Below are 27,725 nucleotides of genomic sequence, written 5' to 3'. Positions count from 1 at the left end.
CCGCTGTGCAATACTTCTGACTCTTGCACAAGCAACTCTAGTACTATAATGGTCTCTGCTTCAGTTACCAGATTGGAAGGATTTTTTTTTTTTAATTTCATATCTGAAATTCCCAAAGCAGATAACCTGGGGAGATTCCATGAAAGACAAAATTGATCCACAAGAAGGAATTTAGGTGAACAACCTACACGTGAGGATTGGTCATATTAAACGCATGTCTTAGTCAGAAGGCAGGATTGGGAATTACAGTCAAATCAAACGTCAACTGGCCCTGCTCCCAGAATCTCTCTCTTTGTTGATGCTTAGGGTTGGTTTAACTAAGCTTGATTGTAATTTTGTGAAAAGCCTTCCAGTCCCCTTAATCATGAGCAACAAATGCTGCTGCCAATTAGGTGGAGCTACCCGGGGTGTTTGCACAGTTCGTTTCAAACTAAGAATCAGTGTTTCAATAAATTGAAATGACACTGTTTAATGAATTTTCCTTCTAAGAAAAAAAAAGCAAATTGAGAAAATAACGTGTAACCCTTTTCTTAACACAAAGGCAAAAGCAGAAAGTTCCAACAATGGCATCATAACTCACCAACAGGTAAGCCGGTGTAAATGTCAATGACGAAGCCTGGCCTTTGACTTCCACAGAGTGTAGCAAATTCATCTGCAGTGATTAGACAAAGGTGGGGTGAGGGGCATAGGAACAAGGGTCAGTAAAGAGCAATGATTGGGCTGAAAGAATTTACTTTGTAAACATTCTGGAAAGATATTTATCTATATTTTGAAGTATTTAAAATAAAAAAATAAATTTGAAATTCCTACAGATATTATAATCTTGCCCTTAAGGTGAATGTTGCAGGAAGTGACCTCATGTTGACATCATGAGAGACAAGCAGCGGTCTTCCCACCACATCGACACTCATTTGTATGAACTTGCCTGTAGGAATTTGGGCTTTTATAAGGGTACTAGGGGCCCGGTGCACGAAATTCGTGCACTGGGTGTGTGTGTGGGGGGGGGGGAGTGTCCCTCAGCCCAGCCTGCCCCCTCTCACATACTGGGAGCCCTCAGGCATTGACCCCCATCACCCTCCAATTGCAGGATTGGCCCCTTGCCCAGGCCTGATGCCTCTGGCCTAGGCGTCTGGCCCAGGCAGCGGGGACCCGCAGTGGCAGCAGGGGGGGGGGGGGGGGCTGGAGGGGGGGGGCGCGCACAATCATGCGGGCTCCGCCCCTGCCCCTGCAGGATGCCTCTGGCTGAGGCGTCCGGCCCGGGCAGCGGGGACCCACAGCTGCAGCAGCCCCGGGATCGTGGGCTTCGCTTTAGGCCCAGGCAAGGGACCCCTAGCTCCCGGGACTGCCAGCTTCAACTGTGCCCAGCTCCCATCGCTGGCTCCACCCCTACTTCCTGCTATCACTGGCCAGGGCGGAAAAGGCACCTGATTCTCCGATCATGGCTGGGGGGCAGGGCAAAGGCGGCCCCAGGGCCGCCTTTGCCCTGCCCCCCAGCTCTTAGCTCCCCCCTGTGTTTCCGATCACTGTCAGTGGCAGGGGGCTTCTTCCTGCTTTCCCTTTCGCCTCCCTGCATTGTGCCTACATATGCAAATTAACCGCCATCTTGTTGGCAGTTAACTGCCAATCTTAGTTGGCAGTTAACTGCCAATCTTAGTTGGCAGTTAATTTGCATATAGCCCTGATTAGCCAATGAAAAGGGTAGCTTGTACGCCAATTACCATTTTTCTCTTTTATTAGTGTTGATTGTTCACCTCTGAATCCAAGGACTGGCAGGAGTGTCTCTTTCCACTCTGCATTAAGGGGAATGCCTACAAAAGCCATTTCCTCAGTAGATTGGGAAGACCATAGTAAGTCTAGCCAAGTTCTTGACATCAGGTCTATTAATCACTAATTCATGCCAAACCACCAACTTATACCATTACTTCAATTTTTTGAGCTGGATTTCTTTTGGTGCTGCACTCTTGCCTTTTCTCTCTCTCCTGACCCTCTATCTTTCTCTCATGCCTGAATTCAGCAAAGTTGATAACAAAGAATGAGCTAAATGCCATCTGCTGTCCCTTCTAACTCTGAGATTTTGTCATTCCAGATCATGACTGTAACTATTATGGCATGATATAAATTTAAGTTCAAGATGGCCATTGCCTTATTGGTCAACCCCACTGAAAATTAGTCAACGGTTTCTAGAAGTAAATGTAGCATATTCTTCTCCTAGTGATTTATGTCTTACTCTATGAGTGTCCACTTCCAATAAGTGTCATGCCAACAGACACTGGTCATCCAGGTAAATTTCAGGGACTCCTCAAATGTGTGCAGATTGTATAGGTAATGAAAAGCCATGATTGGATTTGGTCAATATTCAATATGAAGAAGACATCTTACATTTTAGTAAGAGTATGCAGATGCCTAAACCTCAGACAGACAGTTCTGAAAGTAAATGATAATCTTTATCAGGGGTCTCCAATGTGGTCTCCAAGGGAATATACAAAGATCCATTAAGATAAAAAAAATACTAGAACTTCTATCTAGCTTTGCAAAATCTAATTTAAAAAGATTTTTGTGTAAATTTTATAATAGAACATTTTATAAAAATAAATTTATTTTCCAAAATAATTAAAAACAAATATATAGAGACATATACACATATACTTTTATATGTGAATACACACACCAATGAGTGTAACCCACAGGTGTTTTTTTGAAAGGTATATATCATCAAAGACAATCAGACAAAGGGTCAGCAATTTTTTTTTCTTAAAGGAGTAAGGAGTAAATATTTTAGGTTTTTCAGGCTGTGCAGTCTCAACTATCTCATTAAAGCAGCCATAGACAATGTAAAGAAATTAGTGTGGCTGTGTTCTAACAAAATTTTATTTATAGACACCAAAATTTGAAGTTCATATCATTTTCAGGTCATGAAATATTATTTTAAAAAGTCTGTTCTTCCCTGGCAGGGTGGCTCGGTTAGTTAGAGCATCATCCCATGCTTCAGAAGGTCGCAGGTTCAATTCCCTGTCAGGGCACATACCTAGGTTGTGGGTTCAATCCCCAGTTGGAACTTTTATAGGAGGTAACTAATCGATGTTTCTCTCTCCTCCTCCTCCTCCTCCTCCTCCTCCTCCTCCTCCTCCTTCTCTTCCTCCTTCTCTTCCTCCTTCTTCTTCTCTCTCAAATTGATAATAATAAAAAACACACCCACATCCTTGGGCGAGGATTAAAACAATTATTTTTGGTAATTTAAAAAATTAACAATTTTTTTCAGCCATTTAAAAATGTAAAATTCATTCTTAGCTTGTGGTCTATACACAGATAGGTGGTGGATTAGATTTTGCCCAGGGGCTATATGTAGTTTATCAAACCTGGTTTAGCATTATCTTGCCGAGTAAGGTAATTTACAATTCTAAGTGATAGATACTACATTATTTCTGCAGTAAACAATGGATGCAATAGTATATTTTACTCAAATAAAATGTTTCATGTGTTGTCAGGTAGCACTAGAGATAGATTTGCTGTATTACGGATCACTGGAGAATGGAGTAGGTTCTATAGAATACACAATAGTTCACTCAATCTAAATCATCACATTAGTAAGTGATGTCATCATGGCATACATGAAATATATCATCTAGCATATGCTATAATAACAGTGCACCAAAGTTCTCAGTACATTTGCTCCAAGGATATAAATTATCCTTTTTAAAAAACAAGTAACATTATATAGATCTTTCTCTATGAGGACAGAAAAAGAAATTTCTCTCAGGTCTCAATATCAAAAAGAGCTGTGCTTCCCTTTAGTGCTGAGTTTGCTCCATGGTCATTGAGATTCTTAGACTTGCGCATGTCTCCCTTTTTCATGTGAGCTGCTGGGAAGTTTGGAGCCAAAGTTACTGCTCATCTCTGGCAAGTGTTTGGAAATTCCTGGCTGGAATTCTGTGGATTAGCCTCGCTAACTTGCTCCAAGTTTCTTGCCCTTGTTTGCCATTTGCCTTAGGCCATCTTGTTTTACATTTGATTCTTTGTGGGCTGCCTTAAATTCTATTTTGGAACAGAACTAGTTATAAATAAGTTAAAATAATGGGAATATGGTTTGCTTATTTGTCATATTGCTTTGCATGATGTTTCCAGTCCCTTGGTTAGACTGATAACAGTATGTATATCTTTGTGATATGCTGAGTCTGTAAGTCTGGTAAATGAACTAATATAAAAATTAGAAAGCATATTCTGTAACTTAAATTTTCAGCTGGAAGGACCAGGATCAACTGCAAATTTAAATATTTGCCTTTGTGAGCTATTTTGTTCTAATGAAGATTAACGATGCACCCATCCCTTCCCTGGCTGAGACTCATTTCCCTAACAATCTATGAGGAATTGATTTACCTGTAGTTTTGGTGATGGTGAAGCTAAAACTCACCTGTGCTGGGGATGGGACACTGTTCACAGGGCTTATTCCAGGCTCGGCCAATATTGTAGGAACAGCAGCACATCTTCTTGGTCATATTGAACAACAGTTCTCCGTCACAGGTCTGGTTGTCAGCATAATAGTTTCTGTAGCACAAACTTCTTCTCATATCTAGAAGAAAGGAAGAAGGAAGGGATTGGCGATGCCATGGGGATTTCTAAGGGGATATTCAAGCAGTGAGCTTCTTTTGAACGGAATTTGATAAGGGCAAAGCCTGCTTGTACACAACTTTCCATCTACCTATAGTGCCATAAGAAAAACAACAACTGAGAAATATAGTCCCTGATACTTGGTGCCACAAAACTAGGTCATTATGTAGCTGTAGCATTAATAAACTTTACATGACTCTCCACCCCGTCTCCTAGTAACAATTCTCCACTGCTCTTTGGCAGTAATTTTCTCATTTCCGACTCATGATGTTTTAATACTGCCGGTCAGTGCTGTAAATATAATTGAATAAAGATACACCCAAAGTCAAACAAAAGAAGTACTATTAAACCATTGTTTGGGATTTTCCAACATTACAGTTTAAAGAAAACTCCCAACCACCCACACGAGGTGGTGGTGAGAAAAGGCCAAGCTCATGGTTTAAAGGGGAGGTGGTTCTCACAAAGACAGTGAAAGGAGCAAATAACATAAGGACTAATTGCTGGACCTGTAAGCTCTTTTTCTCTTTGCAGATGAGGACCAACCATGCATTATTAACAAAAGCTTGGACTTACCCATGCAATTATTGCCCCCATTCACTTGCATGTAGTCTGGAGGGCAAATGCAGGTGTAGTTGCCAACGGTGTTGTAACATGTCCCTGGACCACAGATTCCTGGAGTCTCACACTCATTCACATCTGTAATCCAAAGAGAAAGTGGTATGGGAAGATGGACATTTCACTCTTGGGAATAGCCTGGTACTCAGAATCACTACAAATGTTGACAAGGAAGGAGAAAGTCCACAGGGCACTTTAAGATCCAGATAAGAGAAACAGATGTTTAGTTCATCAGTGTCCTTTTTCTGTGCTAACGTGGGTGTGCATTTTCAGAAAAGGAGGTTTTAGCAAGGGAAGTTTTGCTTTCTGGTATGAGTTCCTAATAACTGAGTCCATAACATCCTCAAAGGCACGCAGAGATGGAAATGTGGAGACTTCAGAAAGACAACTGTGTATAGTACTTCATATGTTCACAAAATCCATGGAGCGATATGATGTATCCTAAAGCTATAGACAGCTGGATTCATGAATCTGCATTGGTACAAGAGCATGGAAACAGGTATTTCACACCTCCTTCCCTATTTTCAAACACAGGAGTTGATTCCAACTTTTGTTAACTCCGTGGATCTTAGAACTATGTTGTACACACTGGATGCTCAACTAGCCCTCAACAAGGTTGTCACTGAGTCACCCAATAAGCCTTTTGGAGAACCAGAGAACTACTTTTCCTCCAGGATGCAAAAAAGTCTCTTCTCTAACTAGTCCTGTGACTCCTGCATGTAAATGAAATCCATCTCTCTCAGCCTGGTCTGTAGCCCAAGTCCTACAGCTAAAAGTGGTCAATATTCTCCATTTTTCCAGGATGAACAGGGGTCATCACATCATGAAACCAAAGGGGCCACCTTTAATTGAAGCTAATTTAAATGCATTGGTACCCATGCTAAGTGGTGAAGGGCAGGAAGAAGAGCCCAGAACTGCCCAGCATATAGAAGTCACTGAAACGGGACCTGTGCTGCTCTAATAAAAAATGGCTTTTCTGAAAAGCATGGAAAACTTTTGTACACATAAGTGTAAGATAATAAAACTATACTTTCCACAGGAAAAGAGGGAGTTTTGTGGCAATTTGGCATTATGACAATGACATATCAGTAATGTTAGTGCACACTGCCACCTGTCATTATACCTATGTTCCTATTTAGACCAGTGTGTTATTTTGCTAAATTTCAGCTTTCCTGGCTTTTGAGGTCAGTTCTCAATATTGGAAAGAACTTATCATCCTGTCGGGGCCATTTACCATCACACACTCGGGTATCTTCATTCAGGAAGTAGCCCGTAGGACAGCGGCACTGGAAACTACCGAAGGTGTTGATGCATTTGCCGCCTTGGCACAGCCCTGGAAGCTCCTGGCACTCGTCAATGTCTGTCAAAATGAAGACAGCAGTGTTTCTTCAGCATTGTCAGTAAACCCAAGGAAGTTCAAAATGTATGCTCTTTCTGAGAAAGGAAACAGAATTACCTTCCAGTATAACAGTGATGGGGTTGGGTCGAAAACCTTCTCCTCCAGGACAAAGAATTTTGTACTCAGCTATGGAAACAAAAAAAATCAAATTGAGTTCTTTTGAGGATAAAATTTCTAGCAATGGTATCCTCGAGAGAAATACCGACATATCCAACTGTACATACTCCTTTGCAGGAATCTCTAACAGTGACCCCCACCCATCTGAAGCAAGTTAGTATCTCTATCTATGCTCATCATTTTCAAAAGGCTTTTACTATGGCCACTGTCCTCAGTCTCTGAACCCTATACACACTCCCCTGGCCTTATGTTCTTGTGAACTATTTTATTCCCTCATCTCCATCCTTCTTTCTTTTTAAAGATTTTCTTTTCCTTTTTATTTTCTCACAGACTCCTCCATTATTATGTTTGGTTCAGACTTACTTCCTGGAAATCACAGCTTCCATAATAATGTTAGTCAGCCTGTTTCCAAAACCCTTTCCAGACAGCGCCCTAGGAAGAGCTGCTCTTTCTTGGTTCCCACCCCACTTCTCTCCATAATGACAAGAGATCTTTCTTGCCCTCTGTTTAACTGATAGTAATACTGATGCCTCTGACCAAGTTTTTACAGTGTCCTTTGATTCCCCCCATTAATTCTCTGATCCAACTACTTCATTCAAAAACATTTATTTCAGTGCCATGCACCAGCAGTGTGACACATACAGGAACACATGAACAAGAATGACCCTAACCTGCTGGAATGCCCTGGTGAGTATCCATACGAAGCAATTCTTTCATGGCCCTCATGTTCTTCCCTAATTTGATAATCCCTCTCTTGCATTTCTGAAATGTTATGTATATATGCATAACTTTAAATATGTATATATTCCAGTTTTAGCTCCAATCTAGTTTGGTGTAAGGTGGACTCTTATTTGCTAATCATTATTAATCAACAGAGCTGACTCCCCCATTTAAACATCTTGGTTTGATTCTTTCAATATCAATGGAATTAACTACCCTCCTCTTCCTCTTTTACTTTTTTCTCTCCTATTTCTGCTCTCCACTACTCCTTTTAAGTCTTCACTTTCCCATCACACCCTTCCTTCAAGGCCCAGTTAAAAAAATGCACAGTCATGCTCTGGCCAGTGTGGCTCAGATTGTTGGGCATCACCCCATGCACTAAAAGATTGCCGGTTTCATTCCTGGTCAGGACATTTGCCTGGGTTGCAGCATGCAGGAAGCAGTTGATAGATGTCTGGCTCTCACATCAGTGTTTCTCTCTTCTCTCTCTCTCTCTCTCTCTCTCTCTCTCTCTCTCTCTCTCTCTCCCTCCCTCCCTCCCTCCCTCCCTTCCTCTCCCTCTAAAAAAATAAATCTTTTTTTAAAAAAAGCTCAGTCGCCGAAACCGGTTTGGCTCAGTGGATAGAGCATCGGCCTGCGGACTGAAAGGTCCCAGGTTCGATTCCGGTCAAGGGCATGTACCTGGGTTGCGGGCACATCCCCAGTAGGAGATGTGCAGTTGGCAGCTGATCGATGTTTCTCTCTCATCGATGTTTCTGACTATCTCTCTCCCTTCCTCTCTGTAAAAAATCAATAAAATATATTTAAAAAAAAAAAAAAACCTCAGTCATCACCACTGTATGCCAGACTGACTTCCCTTTCTGAAGAGAAGGGAGAAGGCGATGCCTGCTGAACATTCATCCCTGTACTGAGTGCTTTACTCAAGTCATTTCATTTAATCCTATGAGGCATTTTATGAATGAGGAAACTCGGGCTTGCTAAGCAACTTGCCCAAAGTTACATGAGTGGCATGAGATGGAGTCCTAATTAGAACCAGGTGGGCTGTTGCTCTCACTCATGTCACAGTCTGCCCCTTTTTCTCCCTTATTGAGGCCTACATTGAATTACTGCTTATATGCTTGGGCCTTATTTTATTAGATAGTATACTCTTGGAGGGTAGGATCTAGTGAAATTCATCTTTGCACACTCAAGGAACATACTTTAGGTACTCTAAGTACTTTTAGAAAAACTGAATAAATGGCCTTTTATCAAGGAAAGAATCAATGCCTGTCCCAATATACCGCATAAGTAGCAACCATTGATCTTTGCCAAAGAAACATCTGACTCTGAATCATCCTGGGGGATACACTTAGAAAAATGGGAAGCCTTTTATTCTTTTTAGGATATATTATTTATGTCCTTAAAATCATTCTAGAACTTTCTTTAAAGTCATACCATAAGAATGGAATAATCTACCAATGGACACAGACAACAGGGAGGTGAGGGCATGAGTAGGGGGGATGGGGAGGTAATGTAGGGATAAGGACACATATGTAATAATCAATAAAGAAATTTTAAAAAGAATGGAATAATCTTCCACTTCATGTTTGCTTAACTAATTGCTTCTTTTTTGAAAACTCAGGGACACTCAAATCTGTCCTAGAGCTTCTGAAACAAGTCAATAAATGACAAAGGAGAGACCAATCAATGTGTCCCTGGGAAGGAAGCACTGTAAGTGACTTAGCCTGGAAGGTGTTCTTTAACATAATGGGATCTGCTTATCACGCAGGTAGAAGGGAACTGTAACCTGCTCCACCTGACCTCCTAGTGCAAGCCCACTGGTGAGACATCCTGACCACCAAATTGGGAGCAGGGTCCCCTCAACAAAGCCAAGAGGATTGATCTCTGAGTAGAGACTAGTGGCCGCTCCCTCCCACTGGGGCTTCTATTCTGTGTATCTAGCGAGGAGAATTGGCCAAGCTGGAATAATGATAATAAATAAGAGGATGTCCACTTACAGGTGTTCACAGCAGGGCAGAGCTCACAAGGAGTACCCCAGGCTTTCCCCAGAGAACAGCAGCAGGAAGCTTTGGAAACACCAACTCCAATTTCATTGCTACAGGCAGTATCTCCATTGTCTCCTCGAGGTCGAACATCCAAATAGCAATTTCCAGAGCGGGTATCTATTTACCATACACAAACAAAAATGTGTCAGGAAGACTCTTTCTACGTGGAGGCTGAAAATTTAAATCCATTTCAGAAACTGTTTCAGAAACTATTTAAAAACACAAAATTTATTTTTACGGAGAAACTAAATTGGGAATTTATCTACAGAAAAGGAATCTGAAAGTATTTCACAAATTTAGGAAATGTTTACATTTTCATATTATTACTTTTTTTAAAAAAAAATTTGAGAATGTAATGTTCAATGCTGCTTTAAAAATAACAAACAGTATGCTTCTCTGAAAAGTTTTAAGATCTTACCGACACAGCCAACTCGAGTCGGATTCAGCTCAAAATCAGGTGGACAATCACAGGTATAGCTGCCTGGAGTGTTGATACAGTTCCCACTGATACACGTGGTTGGATCCAGACATTCATTAACATCTAAAATCAAACAGCAAGGGGCAGAGTTGTCACAAGAGCCAATGTGGGGAAGACATTACCATGAAATAGTAGCACCCAAATCTAGGGCTCCCAGTGAGAATTTTCTAAGAATTACTCATCATAATTACACCTAGAAATACAGTCTTCTACTTGTGAAATACAACCCCTCAGGGAGGAAATCTGTCAGAGTCTTTGGTCTTTTTTCCTCTGGAACACATTTAGCATTCAAATTTGTCATCAGGAGAAAATATGACTTTGGAACTCGGAAAAATATTCCAGTCAAGGTAACTGAAAGCAAAACACGACTGTGGCCTCGGTCAACCAGAAATTCAGACACAGTTTTTAAGAAAATGTATGTAATATGTGTGGCTTGTTATTTCATCAAATTAGAGTAAGATGTCCCAGAGAACCCTCAGGAGCAGGCACTTCTGCTGCTTCCTCCATTGGCTGTGCTTGCCTCGTTGCAGCCCAGAGTGAGCACACACATGCACGAGACTCAGCGTTTCCACAAGGCCACCAAGAGTCTCTCTCCTGTCACTCATGCTGGTTGGAGGATTTCCCTTTCAGTTTCTAGTCTAAAAATATGTACAAAATTCCAGATACTTAGGACATGAGTTTTGGCAAATTCCAACTCTGTATAATCCTTTAGTTTGTGTTGAACACTCACAAAATACTCAAGATCAGATAAACAGGGATTCAGAGAGGAGAGGTTGAAGGGTAAGGATGGTACCTTCTCCTCGGGACCTTCCCCTTGGACCTGGAACCTGTGGCAGAAAATGATTTTGCTCAAATTTCATGGGAACTTGGAGGGACAGGGCAGACTCACAGAAATGAGGTTGGACAGAATGATGCTGATGGCGATTTGGGGCCCTGAGGAAAGGCTATGGTATGTGTAGAGGCAACTTCCTGTGTTATGCTAGAAGCCCAGCTCGGTGTCCTAACTGTCTTTAGGGAAACCAAGAGAAGAATGTGCCTAGTGCAGAGCAATCTGGGGATGAGCCAAGGGTGGATATGCAGTTTATGGTCATAATCTGGAGAGCCACTGAGTCATGATTTGTGAAGGTTGCTGGGAAAATCTCTTTCTTCCTGATATCCTGAGCCCATACAGAATGGGACTGTTTCCTCAATATCCCTGAACAAAGGGTAGACTAGGATGGAGAAGTGCAAACGGCTTTCAAAGTCTTAACTCAGTGCCAAAGCGAACAGAGTAACAGTCTATGGGCGTGCTCATAGCTTTTCTCATGTATTTTATGTGTTCCCAGAGAGTCCTTTGCTTTACATGAAGAGGATGGACACGCTACAAATGGGTGGCTGAGTACCACATTCTCTGGTGACCACTGGCAGGCCAGGGCCGAGAAGGAGTGAGTAGGGCTTTGGAGAAGACAAGGAGAAAACCCATGATCCCGTGGTCTTCAGAAGGAAACTCTGAAACTGCACCCAAGGAGAAAAGGAATGGCTGGGAAGCCTTATAGCTGGAGCACCCCTGGCACATTATCTGTATCACAGCTTGATTCTGAGGTTATAAACTCTGCTCCTTCAGCTGCCTTCAGCTCTCTCCTCTGGATCCTCATGTCCAATCAGTTCCAAGTCTCAGAAAATGTATTCTGTGATCCCTAATGTTTCATCCCAGCTTTTTGTTTGTGACTCTGAATATCCTTGTGGAATCCCAGCAGGGCCCCAACAGCCAAGTCCCCTGGCACCCCTGGAAGCAAATTTTGCTGCCAATGGACACCTTACCTGTGCAGTTCCCGCCACTTCTGTCCAGTTCATAGCCAATCTCACACTCACAACGGAACAGGCCAGGAAGATTGTGACAAGTTCCGAAAACACAGATGTTTGGAAGGGAGCACTCATCAATATCTTGGAAAGAAGAAAAAAAATTAATTAAATTAATTTTTTACTAAAGAAACTCCCTAATATAATTCATCAACTAATGTTATTAGGAAAATCAGGACTATCAGACATAAATTTAGGCACTTCTTTTGACTTTTAGATGACTTGCTATGGGTAGGGATGTCTTTTAGGTGAGAACTTACTTTTTCTCAGCCTCTATTACATGCCAAGTAGTGCGCTAAGCATTTTACATATATTATCTCATTTATGGTGTTTCGCTCAGGTCCACTTAACTTTTGTAAAGAGCCAAAAACACCACATTAGCCTAAATTATTATTATTTTTAATCTATTCATTTACAGTTTTCATTGTAGGTTAAAATTTTGAGAATCACAAAGGCTTTGTGGTAACTTTGATAATCAGTTTTCTAACCCTCTGTATCCCCATGTCGTGTGTTTGCTGTTGTTGATGGAGATCTAAAAACTGCAGATGCTTCTTCTAGGCCTCTGCCCCGGCCTCACATTAACATTCTGCTGGTGTAATTGACACACGGGCACATTTTCAGCCTTGAGACTGGTTTTAAATAGCCATGACCACTCTGCTAGGGATGATTTATATTAAGAACAAACAAACAAACAAAACCTTCCCTTGTAGCATTAAGAGAAGCAAAACTTTGAATGCAACTATTTATGTTACCAGAGGTGGCACAGTACCTGTTTTCCTTGGATGTTTGGAATAACAAAATTAAACAAGGCATTAGGCACATAACCAAGAGCATAATCTAGTTTCTTGACTCAGAGGAATTTTATATCAAACTTTGCATATTAATATAAACTGTATAAAGAACACCCAATGATTCCATAACAAAGTATTTATAGAACTATATGAGGGAATTAGTATACATGTCATAGCTCAAGATTGATTTTGAGTTAATGTCCTATTAACAAGCAACAACTATTAGTTAAGAACATTAGTCAGGGTCTTGTTTAAATTTCTATTGTCAATCGTTATCATTTGTTTATTTCTCTTGAAATCTTTTTAGTTCACTGTAGCGACTAATTCTTCTCAATGAGGGACAATGCGCTTAAATTTCACATGTGTAGGCAAAGAGAAGAATCCCGTGTCTCCTAGTGGGATCCATCCTTAGCCAACAGGCTCCCAGGGCTCGTCCTGTCTGACCAACACTTATCAGAAAGACAGAGCCTTGTGCTGAAACATATCATGACCTATGACATTACCCCAAAGGGTCTCCTACTGGACAGATTTGTAAAAGACATTTAGAGACCATGTGAGACATATGTACCCAAGACATTATTCTATGTGGAAAAGACTATCTGCTCACTGTTATTTTAAGGCTTCTATTTCCAGAAGCCAAACCATAGCAGAGACTCAAAACTGTGTTTCTATATGTAAAGAGAATCCTTCAATAGGCTATTCCCAGGGGACCAGCACTTTGCGTTCCTTCCCCAGCAATGGGGGCAAATAGATTGCATTGAGCTAAACACACGTGGTGATGTCTTCTCACCTATGACCGACAAGTGTACTGTTGCAGACTATCTGGCCAAGGTTTTGAATATGAAGCTTATGGCCAGAGAAGATTTTCTCTGCATAAAGAAAAATGATCTGGCTGGAGACTTAATCCCTCCACAAACTGAGTTGATGAGGTTGAAGCCGAAACACATTTCAGCTAAAAAATGAAATCAGGAATGTGTAAATAACCTAATCTCATCAGGCTTGCAAGGCCCCCAGCAGCCTCCCCAGCAGTTACCTTCGCAGGCTTTCCCGTCAGCACTGGGCACAAAGCCCATGTCGCATTCACAGCGGTATCCTCCCGGGGCGTTCAGGCACTGGCCATTGCCGCACAAGTTCAGATTCTCAGAGCACTCATCCAGATCTGCAGCCAGAAAGAAACACAAGTTACTCTTTCTCCATTAGTTTTCCCACTCCTCAGGTTCGACAATTTTTATAATTGTCAGCTTCCTGAGTGTGGTGGTGTTTGGTCACACTTTGTCCTTGACACATTTAAACTCGCTTTTGAATGCTGATAGTGAATATTCTGTGAACCTGGTGCTCAGATGCTAAATCATCACTAATGACGTAAAATGAATAAGTTAAACAAATCATTCCAACCAAGGCTTTTTCCAGCAGAATTATCCACATGAAGACACATCCATGGCAGGAAATAACATAGCATGGTTTGTGCCTGTTTTTTCAAATTTCAGGTTCAGCTCAGAGGGGAAGCAAATGAGCTAGAACAACAACGATAGAGGACACCAAAAATTCCCATCTGCTTAATCTTACCGAGTTTTGTTAATAATCATGGGCATTAAATATCAAACACAAGAATCATATGCGCCTAATACATGAAGCACTCAATATTTTCTAAAAAGTAATAAGAGGTTTATGCTGACAAAACTTCACCGGGTTAGGTAAAAACAATTTCAAATATGATACATCTTGCTGAGAGTTACAAAGAACTCAGGTAGATCACTTACTGGGCCCTTGCCTCTTTTTTTGTTTGAATGATTTCTTCTGAGCAAAGTGCTCAGGATAAATTAACACTTCAAGTCATGTGAGCAGCTATGCTACATAGTGGTCAATGAGAAATGGATCTCGGTATCTTATTTAATACCAAAGCCCTGACATAAAAAGTGTTATCTGTTTTTACGTGTTCATGGAAGTATATGTATCATACAGGGTGGGCCAGTATAGGTTTACAATTGTGAGTACTCGAAACAGTTTACTCTTGTACTATTATTTATTTATTAATTCTTATATTATTTATTATTATTATCCTACTTTTGCCCACCACTATATTTACACAATCACATTTCTAATCATCTATATTGAAAAAATGTAGCAATTCATGTTAATTCCATGACTATTAATTATAACTGAAGAAAAATGTCATTGATATATTGTAAAACTGGAAGTGAATGAATTCCTTACAAAGCAGTTGGGAAATTCTTGCTTATACCAATGTGGGGTGATAATGATGGCAGGCTGTGGGAGAAAAACATATACTGCCAACATGATCCAGAACATAGCTTCCTACAGAAAGCTCACTCTCAAGTACGGCATGAAAAACAAGTCAACAGTGAGAAATGGGCACAAAAATATAAAAACTGAGGTTTATAAAAGGAAGTGTGACTTGTTTTAAATTAATGACACCATTAGATACAATGAGATATATAGAGCACTAATAAGTATATACATATATAATCAGCTTCTGAGGTTTTCCTAACTGACCTAGCTCCAAATTTCCATCCCACAAGGATCTAGTTTCAAAGAACTAATCTTTTATATTGAAGACATCCATAACTGACACAGCCTTCAAAAAAGAATTGGTCTGAAAGACCTTGCTTCTCTGACTGCTATTTATACAGTTGTTTCCATCACAAACCTACCTGTGCAAGTGAAGCCATCGCCTGTGTACCCTTCCTTACAGAGGCAGCGGTAGGAGCCCATGGTATTCTTGCAGTCTGCATGCTGGCTGCACATGTGGGTTCCATTGGAGCATTCATCCAGATCTGAAGGAAACAGAACATTTCATTATGGACATAAAATGTGTCATTGAACACATGAATTACAGAATTCATATAATCTCTACAGTTCATGGGAAAATGTCTGTTATTTTCCAACGCACCAGTGCACTTAATGCCATCTCCAATCCATCCGGGGCTGCAGCTGCATTTGAAGCTTCCTGCTGTGTTGGTACATACGGCGTGTCTGTCGCAATTGTGTGCTCCGATTTCACATTCATTGATGTCTGAAAAAAGAAGCAGCGATTTGAAAAAAAGTTTATAGCACAGATGCCTTTTTGGCCTTTTAAGTTGTAGCGATAGGAACTTAGTAACATCAAAAGTGGACTTACTTTCACACTTCCCACAGTAAAATATATATTGGTTTAACATCCACCTAAATACTCTACAAAGATTGGACAGCTTTAAATTTCAATTTATAAAAAACAACATGATGCTACTTGCTATTATTGACTCTAATTATTTTCCATTATACTGTGTAACTGTCTAGTCACTGCAAAACAAAAGGAAACATTTCCCAGTTGACCTTAAAAAGTGAGTTGCCTCATGTTCTGTGATATTAACACTCATGATCAGGCGTTTCTATATCCAATATTTTTATTAAGTCAATCATACAGACAAAGAAATGCAATGTGTTGGCATATTGGAAATATTCTATATATTGAATATATTTTCTATATTCATATTCTATGTTTTCTATATTCATATTCTATATATTGAATATATTTTATTCTTAAATGTAAAACACTATTATTTAATTATGCTTTATTTTTATAACAGTTTTACTTGAGGTATTGCTAATTTAAGCATTTGCAGAGAATTTTCCTTAAGGCTGTGTGTGAACCTTCTTTTCTCTAGCTTCTCAGAGTCCTAGCACGTTGGAGACCCAAGTCTTCTTGCATGGTTCATGTAAAACTCAAATCAATCCAATGGAGATGTCTCTGAAAAAGGAGTACCAGATGAGGGTCACTTTACTAAGACCCCCAATTCTTGAAAGTTCTCCATTCTCCAAATGTTCCTTTCCAAATTTAGCCAAGATAGAGTCTCTAATATAAAAATGTTACAATAAAGGTTTTAAATGGGTTTTTTTTCCTGTGAAATTTTAATTTATTGTAAGATTTATACATTTGTGTTTTTTTTAAAATATATTTTATTGATTTTTTACAGAGAGGAAGGGAGAGAGATAGAGAGTTAGAAACATCGATGGGAGAGAAACATCGATCAGCCGCCTCCTGCACATCTCCCACTGGGGATGTGCCCGCAACCCAGGTACATGCCCTTTACCGGAATCGAACCTGGGACCCCTCAGTCCGCAGGCCGACGCTCTATCCACTGAGCCAAACCGGTTTTGGCAAGATTTATACATTTGGTCTTTGTCTCCATTTCTGCCACAGAGCTCCTAAAACCCTGGAATTTCCTAAGTGATGAGAGTGAGGAAGGTGTCTTTTATTATGGATAATGGGGTGACTGTAGGCAGGAGGGCTGGTTGGAAGGAGAACCATCCCTCTGATCAGAGGCTTAGAACTTTCAGTCCCACTCCCCTGACTTTAGGACAAGGTATGGGGAGAGGGGTTGGAGGGCGAATCAATCCAAGGCCACTCATGCCTATGTAAAGAAGCCTCCATAAAACTCCAAAAGAACAGGATTCGAAGAACTTCCCAGTTCGTGAACACTTGGAGATTCAGCAAGAGCGTGCCCTCTAGGACAGAGTTCCACACCCCTTCCCCATGTCTTGCGCTATGCACCTCTTCCATCTGGCTGTTCCCGCATTATATCCTCGTATAACAAACTGGTAATCTAGAGAATAAACTGGTTTCCTGAGTTCTGTGAGCTTCTCTGGGAAACTAATCAAACCTAAGGAAAAGGTGTGGGAACCTCTGATTTACAGGATTTGTAGCCAATCTGTCAGAAGCACAGGTAACAAAACTAGACTTTCGATCAGCAGTTGAATTGGGACAGTCTTGTAGTACTGAGCCCTTAACTTGTGGACTCTGACACTACCTGAAGCCAGTGTCCAAATTTCATTGAAATATAGGACACCTTGTTAATGACCAGAATTGGAATTGGTACCATCATCTTATTTCCTAAAATTAATCCATTAGATAAGGAAAGCCAAGCATCTAACCTCATAATCAACTTTTTTATTAACTAAGAACAAGAGCTCATAGGTATGGATGACTCTATAGAGAAACCAGTGCCTAACACAAAATTTGGGTCAAGGAGGATAATTTTGGCCTACAAAACGTTGCAAGAATTTTCAGTGCTCGCTTGAATAGTGGCATGAATAGGAAACTGGGCAAGCAACTTATGTGTACCCTTTTGTTTACTTAAGAAGCCCAATGAAATTATTTGAAAGTGTTTGCAAACCCGCTGTTTGCCAAATATTTCATCTGAAACTCTGACATGGTCCTAGGCTCTTTGGCTTCTTCAGAACTTCTAGAAGAAACACAAAATAAAATAACAAAATTTCCCTACCAAGTTATTTTGCAGTGTCACTAATCATCATAAGGTGAAAACACACCTGAAAGTTCTTACAATTACAACGTATTCCATAGGTGACTTTACTGTAACCTTGGCAACCACATGAACCTATTGAGTTATTAACAGGTCAAGGGAGGCACATACCAGGCAGCTTTAGACATGTGATTGGGAGCTTTCACCAACTGGATAAGTGAGCCGGGCACATTCCAAGGCCTGCCCCGGTATAATAGTGCTAAGTAGGCACAGGAATTCAAGAAAGTAAGCCTGACCTAAAGGGCCCCCAACCAGAGCCATGGACATGTCTCTCTTCCTCAGATAATCACGCCCCTCAGAGGAGTTAATGATGCAAACCAGCGCTTCTTGCAGAGTCCTCATAATTTCCCTCCTTTATTTGTCATGATCTCTGAATTAGGTAGAAATAATGAGCTTCCATTGCCTAAGTATTGAAGCCTCCAAATGTTACAAAATCAAGAGATTTTCTAAGTGGAAAGAAATTAGAATTCTACTTTCCTTATCCTCAGTTTCCAAGAGGAAGAGACAGAGGGGTCCCCAAAGGCATGGGGGCTTTTGAGGGCCTCACAGCCAGTGAGGGGCAGAGCCAGGACCACCAGGAACTCACTTTCCCCCTCCACTGCTTAGTGCTCTTCCCCTGAGGCCCCGCCCCGGCTGCCTAATTGGGCTGATTTCTTTAGGTACACCCGGACTTTATTCTAAGTCCTGCTTTATGGAGTTTTCAAAACCTTGGTGAGTTTAACAGGCTCATAGAAGTCTTCACTAATCTTCTCTACTAAGTGTAATTTTCAGAGATTATCATAGCCTGTCAATCTAGTCATTCTGTAATCCTTTTCTTTCCAGTTTTCTAATGACCAAAGTTACCTTTATTTTCGTATGGATTATTTTTAACTTTCCATATTTAGTGTTGCAATTAAAAAAACGACAATTTCTTTTAAAATGAGAGGCGCCCTGGCTGGTGTGCTCAGTGGTTAGAGTGTCAGCCCACACATCAAAAGTTCTTGGGTTCAATTCCCAGTCAAGGGAGCATACCTGGGTTGCAGGTTAGATCCCTGGCCTAGTGGGGGCATGTGCAGGAGGCAGCAAATCAATGTGTGTCTCTCTCCCTCCCACTTCCTCCCTCCCTTCCACTCTCTCTAGGAAGCAATGGAAAGAATACCCATGCATGAGGATTAACAACAACAACAAAATTAAAAATAAAAGGAGATTCTCCCTCCTTTTAAAATTATTAATAATATGCTAATATAAATTTCTAATTCAAGAAAAGATGTGCAATTTCACCACACATTTTTAAGGTGAAAAGAAATTATATTTGTAAGAAGCCATGTATTATGGGCTTTAGGATACGAGGAGAGAGTAACTCAGGAGCCAATATTCAATTCCCCATTTTGTGAATATCTGTATATCATCATTTCAACGTCTTACACTCTCAGTATGTGACACGTGAATTAGAAAGACTTGGTCATAATATAAAGGCATCTCTGAATAAAAAGTTACTGCATGTATGTATGTGCACACATGTGCCAACTATTATTCCTTAATCGGTTTTGTGGCAGACTTGGGCCTAAGACTGCACCTCATTATAAAAACAAACAGAAGGGGAAACTGAGCCCTAAGAAAAACAAGCAAACAAAAATGCTGCATTCTCATTACAACACTCTAGTCCTCAGTAATGTGAAGGAAACATAGCACTGGTTTGCCAAGAACATCTCTTTCTGTACAAATGTTCTCTTTCCCCGACAAGTTTGCTCCAGACAGAAAATTCCTTTTTCAGATTAAGAATAAAGCATAAGCCAAGGAAAGCAAGGGAATTCAAACTTACGGCTGACACTGCAGCCTCCATAACCCCAGAGCTGCCTCACAGACTCAAAGGTCCTATTTGCAGGGCTCCCTGGAAGGGCAAGGGTGTGGCCTGAGCAGACCCCCAGGCGCAGGCGTGGGTGTGTTCCACTGCCGTTTGAACAAGGGCTGTGCTCTGAGCTGCTTGGCCGCCTCTGGCCATCAGACAGGGAGAGGCTGTATCGCCCACACAAACACCTGCATTCCCACCATCTGGGCATCAGTCACATGGTGACCCTAATCCAGCAGAGCTGACACACTGTGGCATCTCCTTGATTAGGCATTGGGGAAGAGGACGTTTGAGTGAATGGAGAGGCCAAACGTGAAGGCTGCTTAGATTTCTTCATTTGAATCCAAATTTGGAGCCAAGATAATTTAAGTGAACACCCACCGAGTTTCCACAGGCTGACAGCCAGTGGAGAACGATTAGCGGCGATAAGAAGCTGGAAGAAAGTGGGTGCAAATTGTCACTGAGTGCTGGTGGTTTTGAAGTATATGATTCTCTCTCATGGACCCACTAGCAACATTTCTCAGGTAGAAAGAAGCACACAGTTTGAGAAATGGCATTACCAAGAAATCCCGCTATTTTAACTCAAAACAACTTATGTTGATAGTATACCTTGCTAACTGATTGAGTGAGCACATGAGGGTGGAAGGTTCTTGCAAATTAGCTTGTGAAAGCCAGGACCCACCAAGGATGGCACCTAGCAGCAACGTAGTTCCTCTCTTTCTGATTGGTTGTCTAATGACAATTGGGCAAAATGAGCAGCAGAAGCCTTGCATGGGGCCACAGAAACACTAACCCAGCAAGCTCCCTCAAGCCAGGGACAGAGAACTGTGTTCTAGATTCAAACAAGTGTACTTTCTTCCTCCATTAAATCGAACATTCTCCTCAAACCAGGATTTGGACAACGCTTACGAAGAAAAAAGAAACCCCTAACATCTGTGTAGGCTGGGAATGTAAGTCAGTGGGTGGATTCTGAACACTGCTAAAGTGATGGAGGGCAGGCGGGGGGGAGAAACATGTTTATTTGTTAAAATGGAAACAATCAGTAATGACAAGGGAGCTGAAATATTTAGACAAAGCTGTAATGGAACCCAGAGGACATTTTTCTCGTTCTCGTGAAACAAAGTTCCTCCCTATGAAATAGTACACATACTTTTATAATTCCTTTACAGGCTCTTATTTTAAAATTTATAATTATGTATATTATACATATTATGCTTGTATAGAAATATATATAAGATATTCATCAAAAACATAGTTCCAGGTCTGCTCTTCATTGTTATTTGTTGTGTGGCTTGCTTATCCCATTAGGCGAGAACATATCTGTATTTATATTAGTTGCCTGGGACATTATAAACACTTGTGTTTAACATGGCTATCACCAAGGTAACCTGCTAGTATTCTAAGTTGGGAGTGACACTAATTTTAAACTAAAAGCAGGCTAAAAGAGCCCTAGTTACATGGGATTAAAAACTATTTTGGCTCAGATTTTTTAAAACTTGTTTTTAAGTATACCAGACGTGCTGCCAATTCCTGTTTGTATAAGTCATTTTCAATCAGATGTGATACCCTTGGTTGTTAATAACAGTACTTACAGAGGCCCTCTTTCTCTTTCCCCCCGAATGCACCCCCTCCTTCCCTACTTCACTGCAGGGTGTTCACCCAAGGGGAATGCTTATCTGATTTCTTCAAGCTCATGAACCAATGGAAGAACCAGGAATAAAATCTGGAGTTCTTCTGCCTCACAGGAGAAGAGCGTAGGCCACACTGGTATGATATCAAAGGGGCCATGAGACTGAAGTCTTCTCCCTACAGTGCTATCTGGGTTTTACGAAATTAAAATTCATCTTAGGCTATAATTTAAAAGTAGGTGGATGTTGACGCTTGGGAAGAGAGAGAGTAATTTCTTGGACTTCAAATCTATGTTTTCTGTTCACACAATTTACTGAAAGATTGCTGTTCATACAGTAAAACTGATGTCATCTTATCTCATATGATGTACACGGCTTTTCTCACCATAGTCTCAGTATCTGTGCAAACTCACCACCAAGCCTTTTAATATAAAGGGGGAAGATTTTTCTTTCTTAAAACTGACTTCAAGTGTGTGTCAGTAAATAGTATTATAGGATTTTGCTAGACTACAAGTTATGTCTTCAATTAAAAGGCTTCTAGACACTGTCTACGTCTCATTTTACAATAACAACAGGAGCTACCATTTATTGACTGGCTACTGAATGTCAAGCACTGTGCCAAGGGCATTATATCTCACTTACCTAAAATAAAATTAACATCGCATGAAAATGTATGCTGTCTTCATGGTGAAAGGCCTAAAATAATTGGCCTCTGCACATGGCCCTCTTAGCTGGAATTTGGAGCATACAATTCTAGAAATATCTTTTTCTTATAGCTGAAGAACATCCCATTAGATTAACTTCTCCCTTCTTAAACATCACTATTCCCTGGGGTAAATTTCAGTGAGTTCAACTGAGCCAAACATTGGCATTAGCCTCTATTAAGTAAAATGCAATATGAAACTGTACTACCTTTCCCTTCATTACTGCCAGACCCCTCCCCCCCTTATCCCAAATTCTCTATTTATACTGGAAGCTAAAAATAAAGCTTACACCATAGATGTAGTGAGCTAAGCATCATTTGTACCCCAGAGACCACATGAAGAGTTGAGATTTTAAACACTGTGCTATTAGAATGGACCCCCTAGCCATGCTTCATATGAAGAGTAATATAGTGAGGATGAAAAGCATTCCAGCTTCATGCTTATTTTTACAATTTGGCTAGAATCTGCCATTTTTGAACCAATAGTAACATTATTGGTGTTATTTTGTATATCTATAACTTTGAAACTTGGTATTATTGCACAGCTTAAAATGATAATATATTTGGGGGTTTTCTTGGAAAATGTTGCTATAATTTAGAAAAGGATCTGTACACTTACCACGTTGCCAATCTGAAAATATTTTAATGTTCATTCTAAGTCACAGGGGCTTGCCAAACTGGCATTTGGAATTAAAGTCTGTTATTTGTAAAGAAATTATGCAGTTACCTAATTCAAGCTCACCATGGTCTCTATTATGTTTTAAATTATGTTATATGCCATAATCTATTATATAAATAATTACTGAAAAATGTTGCTCATTATTTTACATACTTAACACATCATTGTCTCAAGTTTGAAAATAACAACTAAATACTCCAAAACAAAATCACTCACAAAGAATTACCTCTTTTATTTGACATTTAATAGAATAATCTAGAAATACTGTGAAAAGATTTTCTTGGTTCCTGGGTCGATGCTCAACCACTGAGCAACCCTGGCTGGGTGTAGAAAGATTTTTCTTATTGGTATTATGTGATATTAGTATTAGACAACCAAAGTTACAAAATGGCTTAATTAGCACTACATAAGATTTGTTAAGTCCCAGGAATAAAGACCTATGTGGGCTAATGCCACTTAATACATCAAAAGCACACTAATTTAAGGAACTAGAAGACTGATGAGAATTGATGAAATATTTGAATTATAGGATATGCTTCTCTAAAAAGTTATAACCTTAAATAAAATGTTGGCAGTGGAGGTTATTGAGAAAGGCTTGCTTTAATACAATCACGTGCCAGTTAATGACGGGATACGTTCTGAGAAATGCATAGTCAGGCAATTTTGTTGTTGTGCGAACACCAGAGTGCACTTACACAAACCTAGATGGTGCAGCCTCCTACTGTAACTGGATGTGCTGTACCGCCACCTGACTGGCTGTGCAGTAGATTTGTTCACATGAGCATCACCACAGAAACATTGAGCTAGGACATTACCACAGCAACAGCATTTCCAGGTAATGGGAACTTTTCAGCTCCATTATAATCTTATAGGACCACTGTTGTACATGTGGTCTGACACAACTGTAACATTATATGTGGTGCACAACTGTAAAGGGATATGACTGTCTGGTAACTAGCATGTTAATTACTTTGATATAAAATGTGATTTTAATTTCATAAAAATGTGATACTTATAGTATTAGTTATAGTGGTAATTTATCCAATATGCCTTGTTTAACAGGTCAAGAAAAAACTTGCAGCTTAGATCCAATCTATAGTAAGACAAATTTCAAAGAAGTACAGGATAAGTTAATGAAAAAATATTATACAAAATGCTTTCTAATGTAATTAAAATGTGAGTAGATCTAAAATTTGTATTAATGTATAATTATGGTAGCAGTCTCTTACCCACTTAATGTTTTATTGTCCGATTTAAAAAGCATACCTGTACAGCCGGTTTTTCCTTTTTTGCCTGAATATCCCATGTCACAGTGGCAGATAAAGGAGCCTTTCGTGTTCTCACAGCTTCCACTTAGACAGATATTTGGATTCAAGTCGCATTCATTGACATCTGTAACACACAGGTATCATTAATGCACATAACCATGTATTTGATATCAGTGAGCACTTTTCCCCCTAGATAATGCAACTGTGCTAAATAAATCAGAAAGGGTGAAATACTTCCACTCAAAAAGTGCATCAGATCTGTGGAGCTCAATTCACATGTCCTTTCTACATTGCAGGCTAGCCAGCACACTGGCAATTATCTGGGCCATAAGCAGGAGGTCAAGTCAGCAAAGAAACTGGCTGACTCTAGGCTAAGTATAGAGCCTGTTTATGTGACAGTCTAGAAAACTTTTCAAAACAGCATATGATGTTGCAAGGTGAGACTTTTAATTCAGTTTGCATGATGCCAACAAGTTAGTTTACATATTTTTAAAGATAGGACAGATAAACTAGTAGTCTTAGTGTAAGTAGTTATAAACTTCACTTTCCCCCCAAATTTAAAGTTATTTACTTTTTTATGACATTCATTTTCACTTCTGGGACTTCACAAATATTCAGTAAGGGTTTTCTGAAGCTATAAATATGATACAATTTAAATATTTTCAATTTTAAATTCCTGCTTCTGGCCAAGATGGAGTAACTGGCAAAGAATTTACCTTCCCACCTGAAGCAACAAAAGGACAATATAGGCAACAAAAGACAGTGATCTCAAAAAACACACAAAAACAAACTAGATGAGTTCTATGAAGCCCCAGATTACTATGTAGGGAGAGTTTTAAGTCCCTGGCATAGAGAAGGGGTGACAGATGGAACCAGGTAGTGTCCCTGGGTCAAGGAGGTGAAGCTGGAAGTCCTGAAAGGCCAGTTTACTAGAGTTCACAGGGCAGGGCAAGGGACAGATGGAAACTGCACAGTAAGAAAGTATCCAAATACCTGCAAAGGGGCCCAGTTAAGTATTCAGATAAGTACTGATCAATGGATTCATGCAAGGAAACTACTCAAAGCTAAGGGAAGTACCATCCACAGGAATTAGAGGGACAATCATCAGCGTTCACGGAAGGCCTGGACTTGTGCCTCTTCCTACCAGTTTGGAATATCCCAGAATTCACAGGGGTTTGGGTAGAGTGTCCAGAAGGATCTTGCCACAGTAATGGAGCAAAATTAGCCCAAGACTAACTTTTCTTAAAAGCGTAATAGCAAGATTTTGAAAGGATCAATCTGTTTCCAAATAACGGAATTACATAATAAAGCTCCAGAATATTTCTAGGAATCCAAAAATATCTAGCACCTAGAAAGTAAAAATTTATAATGTCTGGCATCCAATCAAAAATTACCAGGCATTCCATGAAGTGGGAAAATATGAACCATAATAAAAAGTCAATTTACTGAAATGACTCAGAACTGACACAGATGACAGAATTAGTGGAACAGGACATTAAAACAGTTATTATAATTGTATCCCATATGTTCAAAAGCTAGAGGAATGACTGAACATATCAAATAGAGACACAGAAGTATGAAAAATACCTAAATAAAATTTTAGAGATGAAAATGATGTCTGAGATAAAAAATATACTGAACAGGATTAAAGGCAGATTAGATATTGCAGAAAAGTTTAACAAATTTTAATACATAGCAATAGAAATTCTAAAACAAATGCAGTCAATTCTAGAGTTATTGCATTTTGTCAGAAATAAATTTTGCTTGCTTTTAGATAAACATTTTAAAAGCTTAAACTCTAATTATAGCAGGAGGGCTAAGTGGACAGAAATAATGCATAGGCAAAGTCAACTCTATCTGGAGTTGACCAATGGTAGCTCATCTACATAACATATCTGACAAGAGCATCATATCACAGTCACAAGGAAGTTGCTTTTTGAAATGCCAGTTCTGGAATATTAGCATTATACCCCTAAATATCCTTACTTTTCATACAGGATCTATCAGCTCCCCAAACTAATCTTTATGTAATTTAACAGTACTTGTGAATAATCAGAGAAAATGGAAAATTCTGTTTCTTTGCTTACCTACACAAGTCTTCATGTCTTCAGATGCCATGAATCCATCATAACACAAGCACCTGTACTCTCCAGGTATGTTGGTACACTGACCACCATCACAGATATTGGGGTTATCTTCACACTCATCAATGTCTGCAGAGAATAAAACCAACAATGACCTGTTGTTGATATTGGTTCTCTTAATTCAGTGACCCAAGTTGAATGGACTCAGCCCACTTGCATTAGAGAATTAGGTCTCAAATCCAAATGAAGCTTTCCATAGAACATGCTATCAGGAGAGAAGCATTTTCAAGATTCCAACATACTGTTCAAGGTCAAGGTTCACATCCAATTAAAAGTCCATCATTTAATTAGGAATTTTATCTCTGATATGAATTTGTCATTCAAAAATGATTATGAATCCTATTTTTTCATGAAATTTAAATTCCTAAAGTTTATCATCTTCTGTTTTATTGAAATGTTTAAAGTGAAAACTAGTTAACAAGCATATCTACTCAGATGTAATTTTAGTAAAAATATTTTCAACATTTAATTTTTATAGCAAAATATATATATTTAGGGCTTTTCAGGGAGATTTTTTGAGGTCAGATAAGATATTTTTGGTCTCTACACCTAAGTTCTCTTCTTAACCCAAACCAAAATCAGTACCTATACTACCCACCTCATTTTTCACCTCTAGATGCCTACATGGCTCTTCTAGCCCAGGATGATACATCAAGAAGTGTAAATTAGACCAGCATTTCTCACATCCAAATCACTTGGAGAGCTTGTGAAAACAGATTATTGTGCTCCACCCCCAGGAGTTTCCGATTCAGTGGGTCTAGGGTGGGGCCCAAGATTTTTTATTTCTAAGACATGCTCAGGTGAGGCTGATGCTGCTGGTCCAGGCAACACACCCTGAAGAGCACTGAAGTCAGTCAAGAGATCAGATTCTTCAAAATTCTGATCAATGGAGACACTATTTTAGACTGCACTTGTTGAGCATGTGCCAGATACTACACTAAGTGCTGTACATACTCTTCCACATAGGCAATCTGACCCCCATTTTATACATGAGAAATCTTATGCTAAGGATCTTTATCAATGACACACAGCGAAAATATGTAACAAACAAAAGATCTGGACTCAGAACTATCAATTCCACAGTCCAGGCACCAAACTACTCTATAAAGGGGCCTGTTATTTCCCAGGAGGCTAAAACCTACTTACCAGTACATGACCTCTGGTCAGGCATTAGTGCAAATCCCGGCTGACAGCTACATTCATAGCTACCATCAGAGTTTGTACAGAAGGTCTCACAACCACCATTCATTATGCTGCATTCATCAATGTCTAAAAAAATAAAAATAAAAATAATATTACCTTTTTCTGTGTTTATGATCATGACATGTATTTATAATTTCTAGGCATGGGTCAAGGAAAATAAACAAACAAACAAAAAAGAACATCCTAGGGCAACTGGAAGTCACCACATTGTTTGATTCCTTCAAAAAATATGAACTACACACCTACTATGTGCTAGAGATGTGAATCTAATGGTGAATGTGACAGACATAGGACCTACCCTCAAAATGCTGAACTGCAGCTGGAGAATTAGATGAACAATTA

At 39.8% G+C, this 27,725-nt stretch overlaps 1 protein-coding gene across 2 annotated transcripts in view; it reads right to left on the bottom strand.

Annotated features, from left to right (window-relative positions):
- The window catches only part of FBN1 (fibrillin 1), a 236,939-nt gene that overhangs the window by 51,775 nt on the left and 157,439 nt on the right, over positions 1-27,725 (bottom strand). For both annotated transcript variants that reach the window (XM_059702174.1, XM_059702182.1), the window contains 14 exons: positions 27,327-27,449; positions 26,124-26,249; positions 24,035-24,160; positions 15,521-15,643; positions 15,282-15,404; positions 13,643-13,768; positions 11,780-11,902; positions 9,920-10,042; positions 9,454-9,618; positions 6,677-6,745; positions 6,455-6,580; positions 5,179-5,301; positions 4,409-4,567; positions 581-652 (listed from right to left, as the gene is read on the bottom strand). In XM_059702174.1, coding sequence (XP_059558157.1) covers positions 581-652; positions 4,409-4,567; positions 5,179-5,301; positions 6,455-6,580; positions 6,677-6,745; positions 9,454-9,618; positions 9,920-10,042; positions 11,780-11,902; positions 13,643-13,768; positions 15,282-15,404; positions 15,521-15,643; positions 24,035-24,160; positions 26,124-26,249; positions 27,327-27,449 — 1,707 coding nt within the window. The remainder of the gene's footprint in view (positions 1-580; positions 653-4,408; positions 4,568-5,178; positions 5,302-6,454; positions 6,581-6,676; positions 6,746-9,453; positions 9,619-9,919; positions 10,043-11,779; positions 11,903-13,642; positions 13,769-15,281; positions 15,405-15,520; positions 15,644-24,034; positions 24,161-26,123; positions 26,250-27,326; positions 27,450-27,725) is intronic.

Source organism: Myotis daubentonii, chromosome 1 (assembly GCF_963259705.1).
Source record: "Myotis daubentonii chromosome 1, mMyoDau2.1, whole genome shotgun sequence".
Classification (NCBI taxonomy): domain Eukaryota; kingdom Metazoa; phylum Chordata; class Mammalia; order Chiroptera; family Vespertilionidae; genus Myotis; species Myotis daubentonii.
The sequence above is the reverse complement of the archived record's forward strand: the minus strand, read 5'-3'. Positions and strand labels throughout refer to the sequence as shown.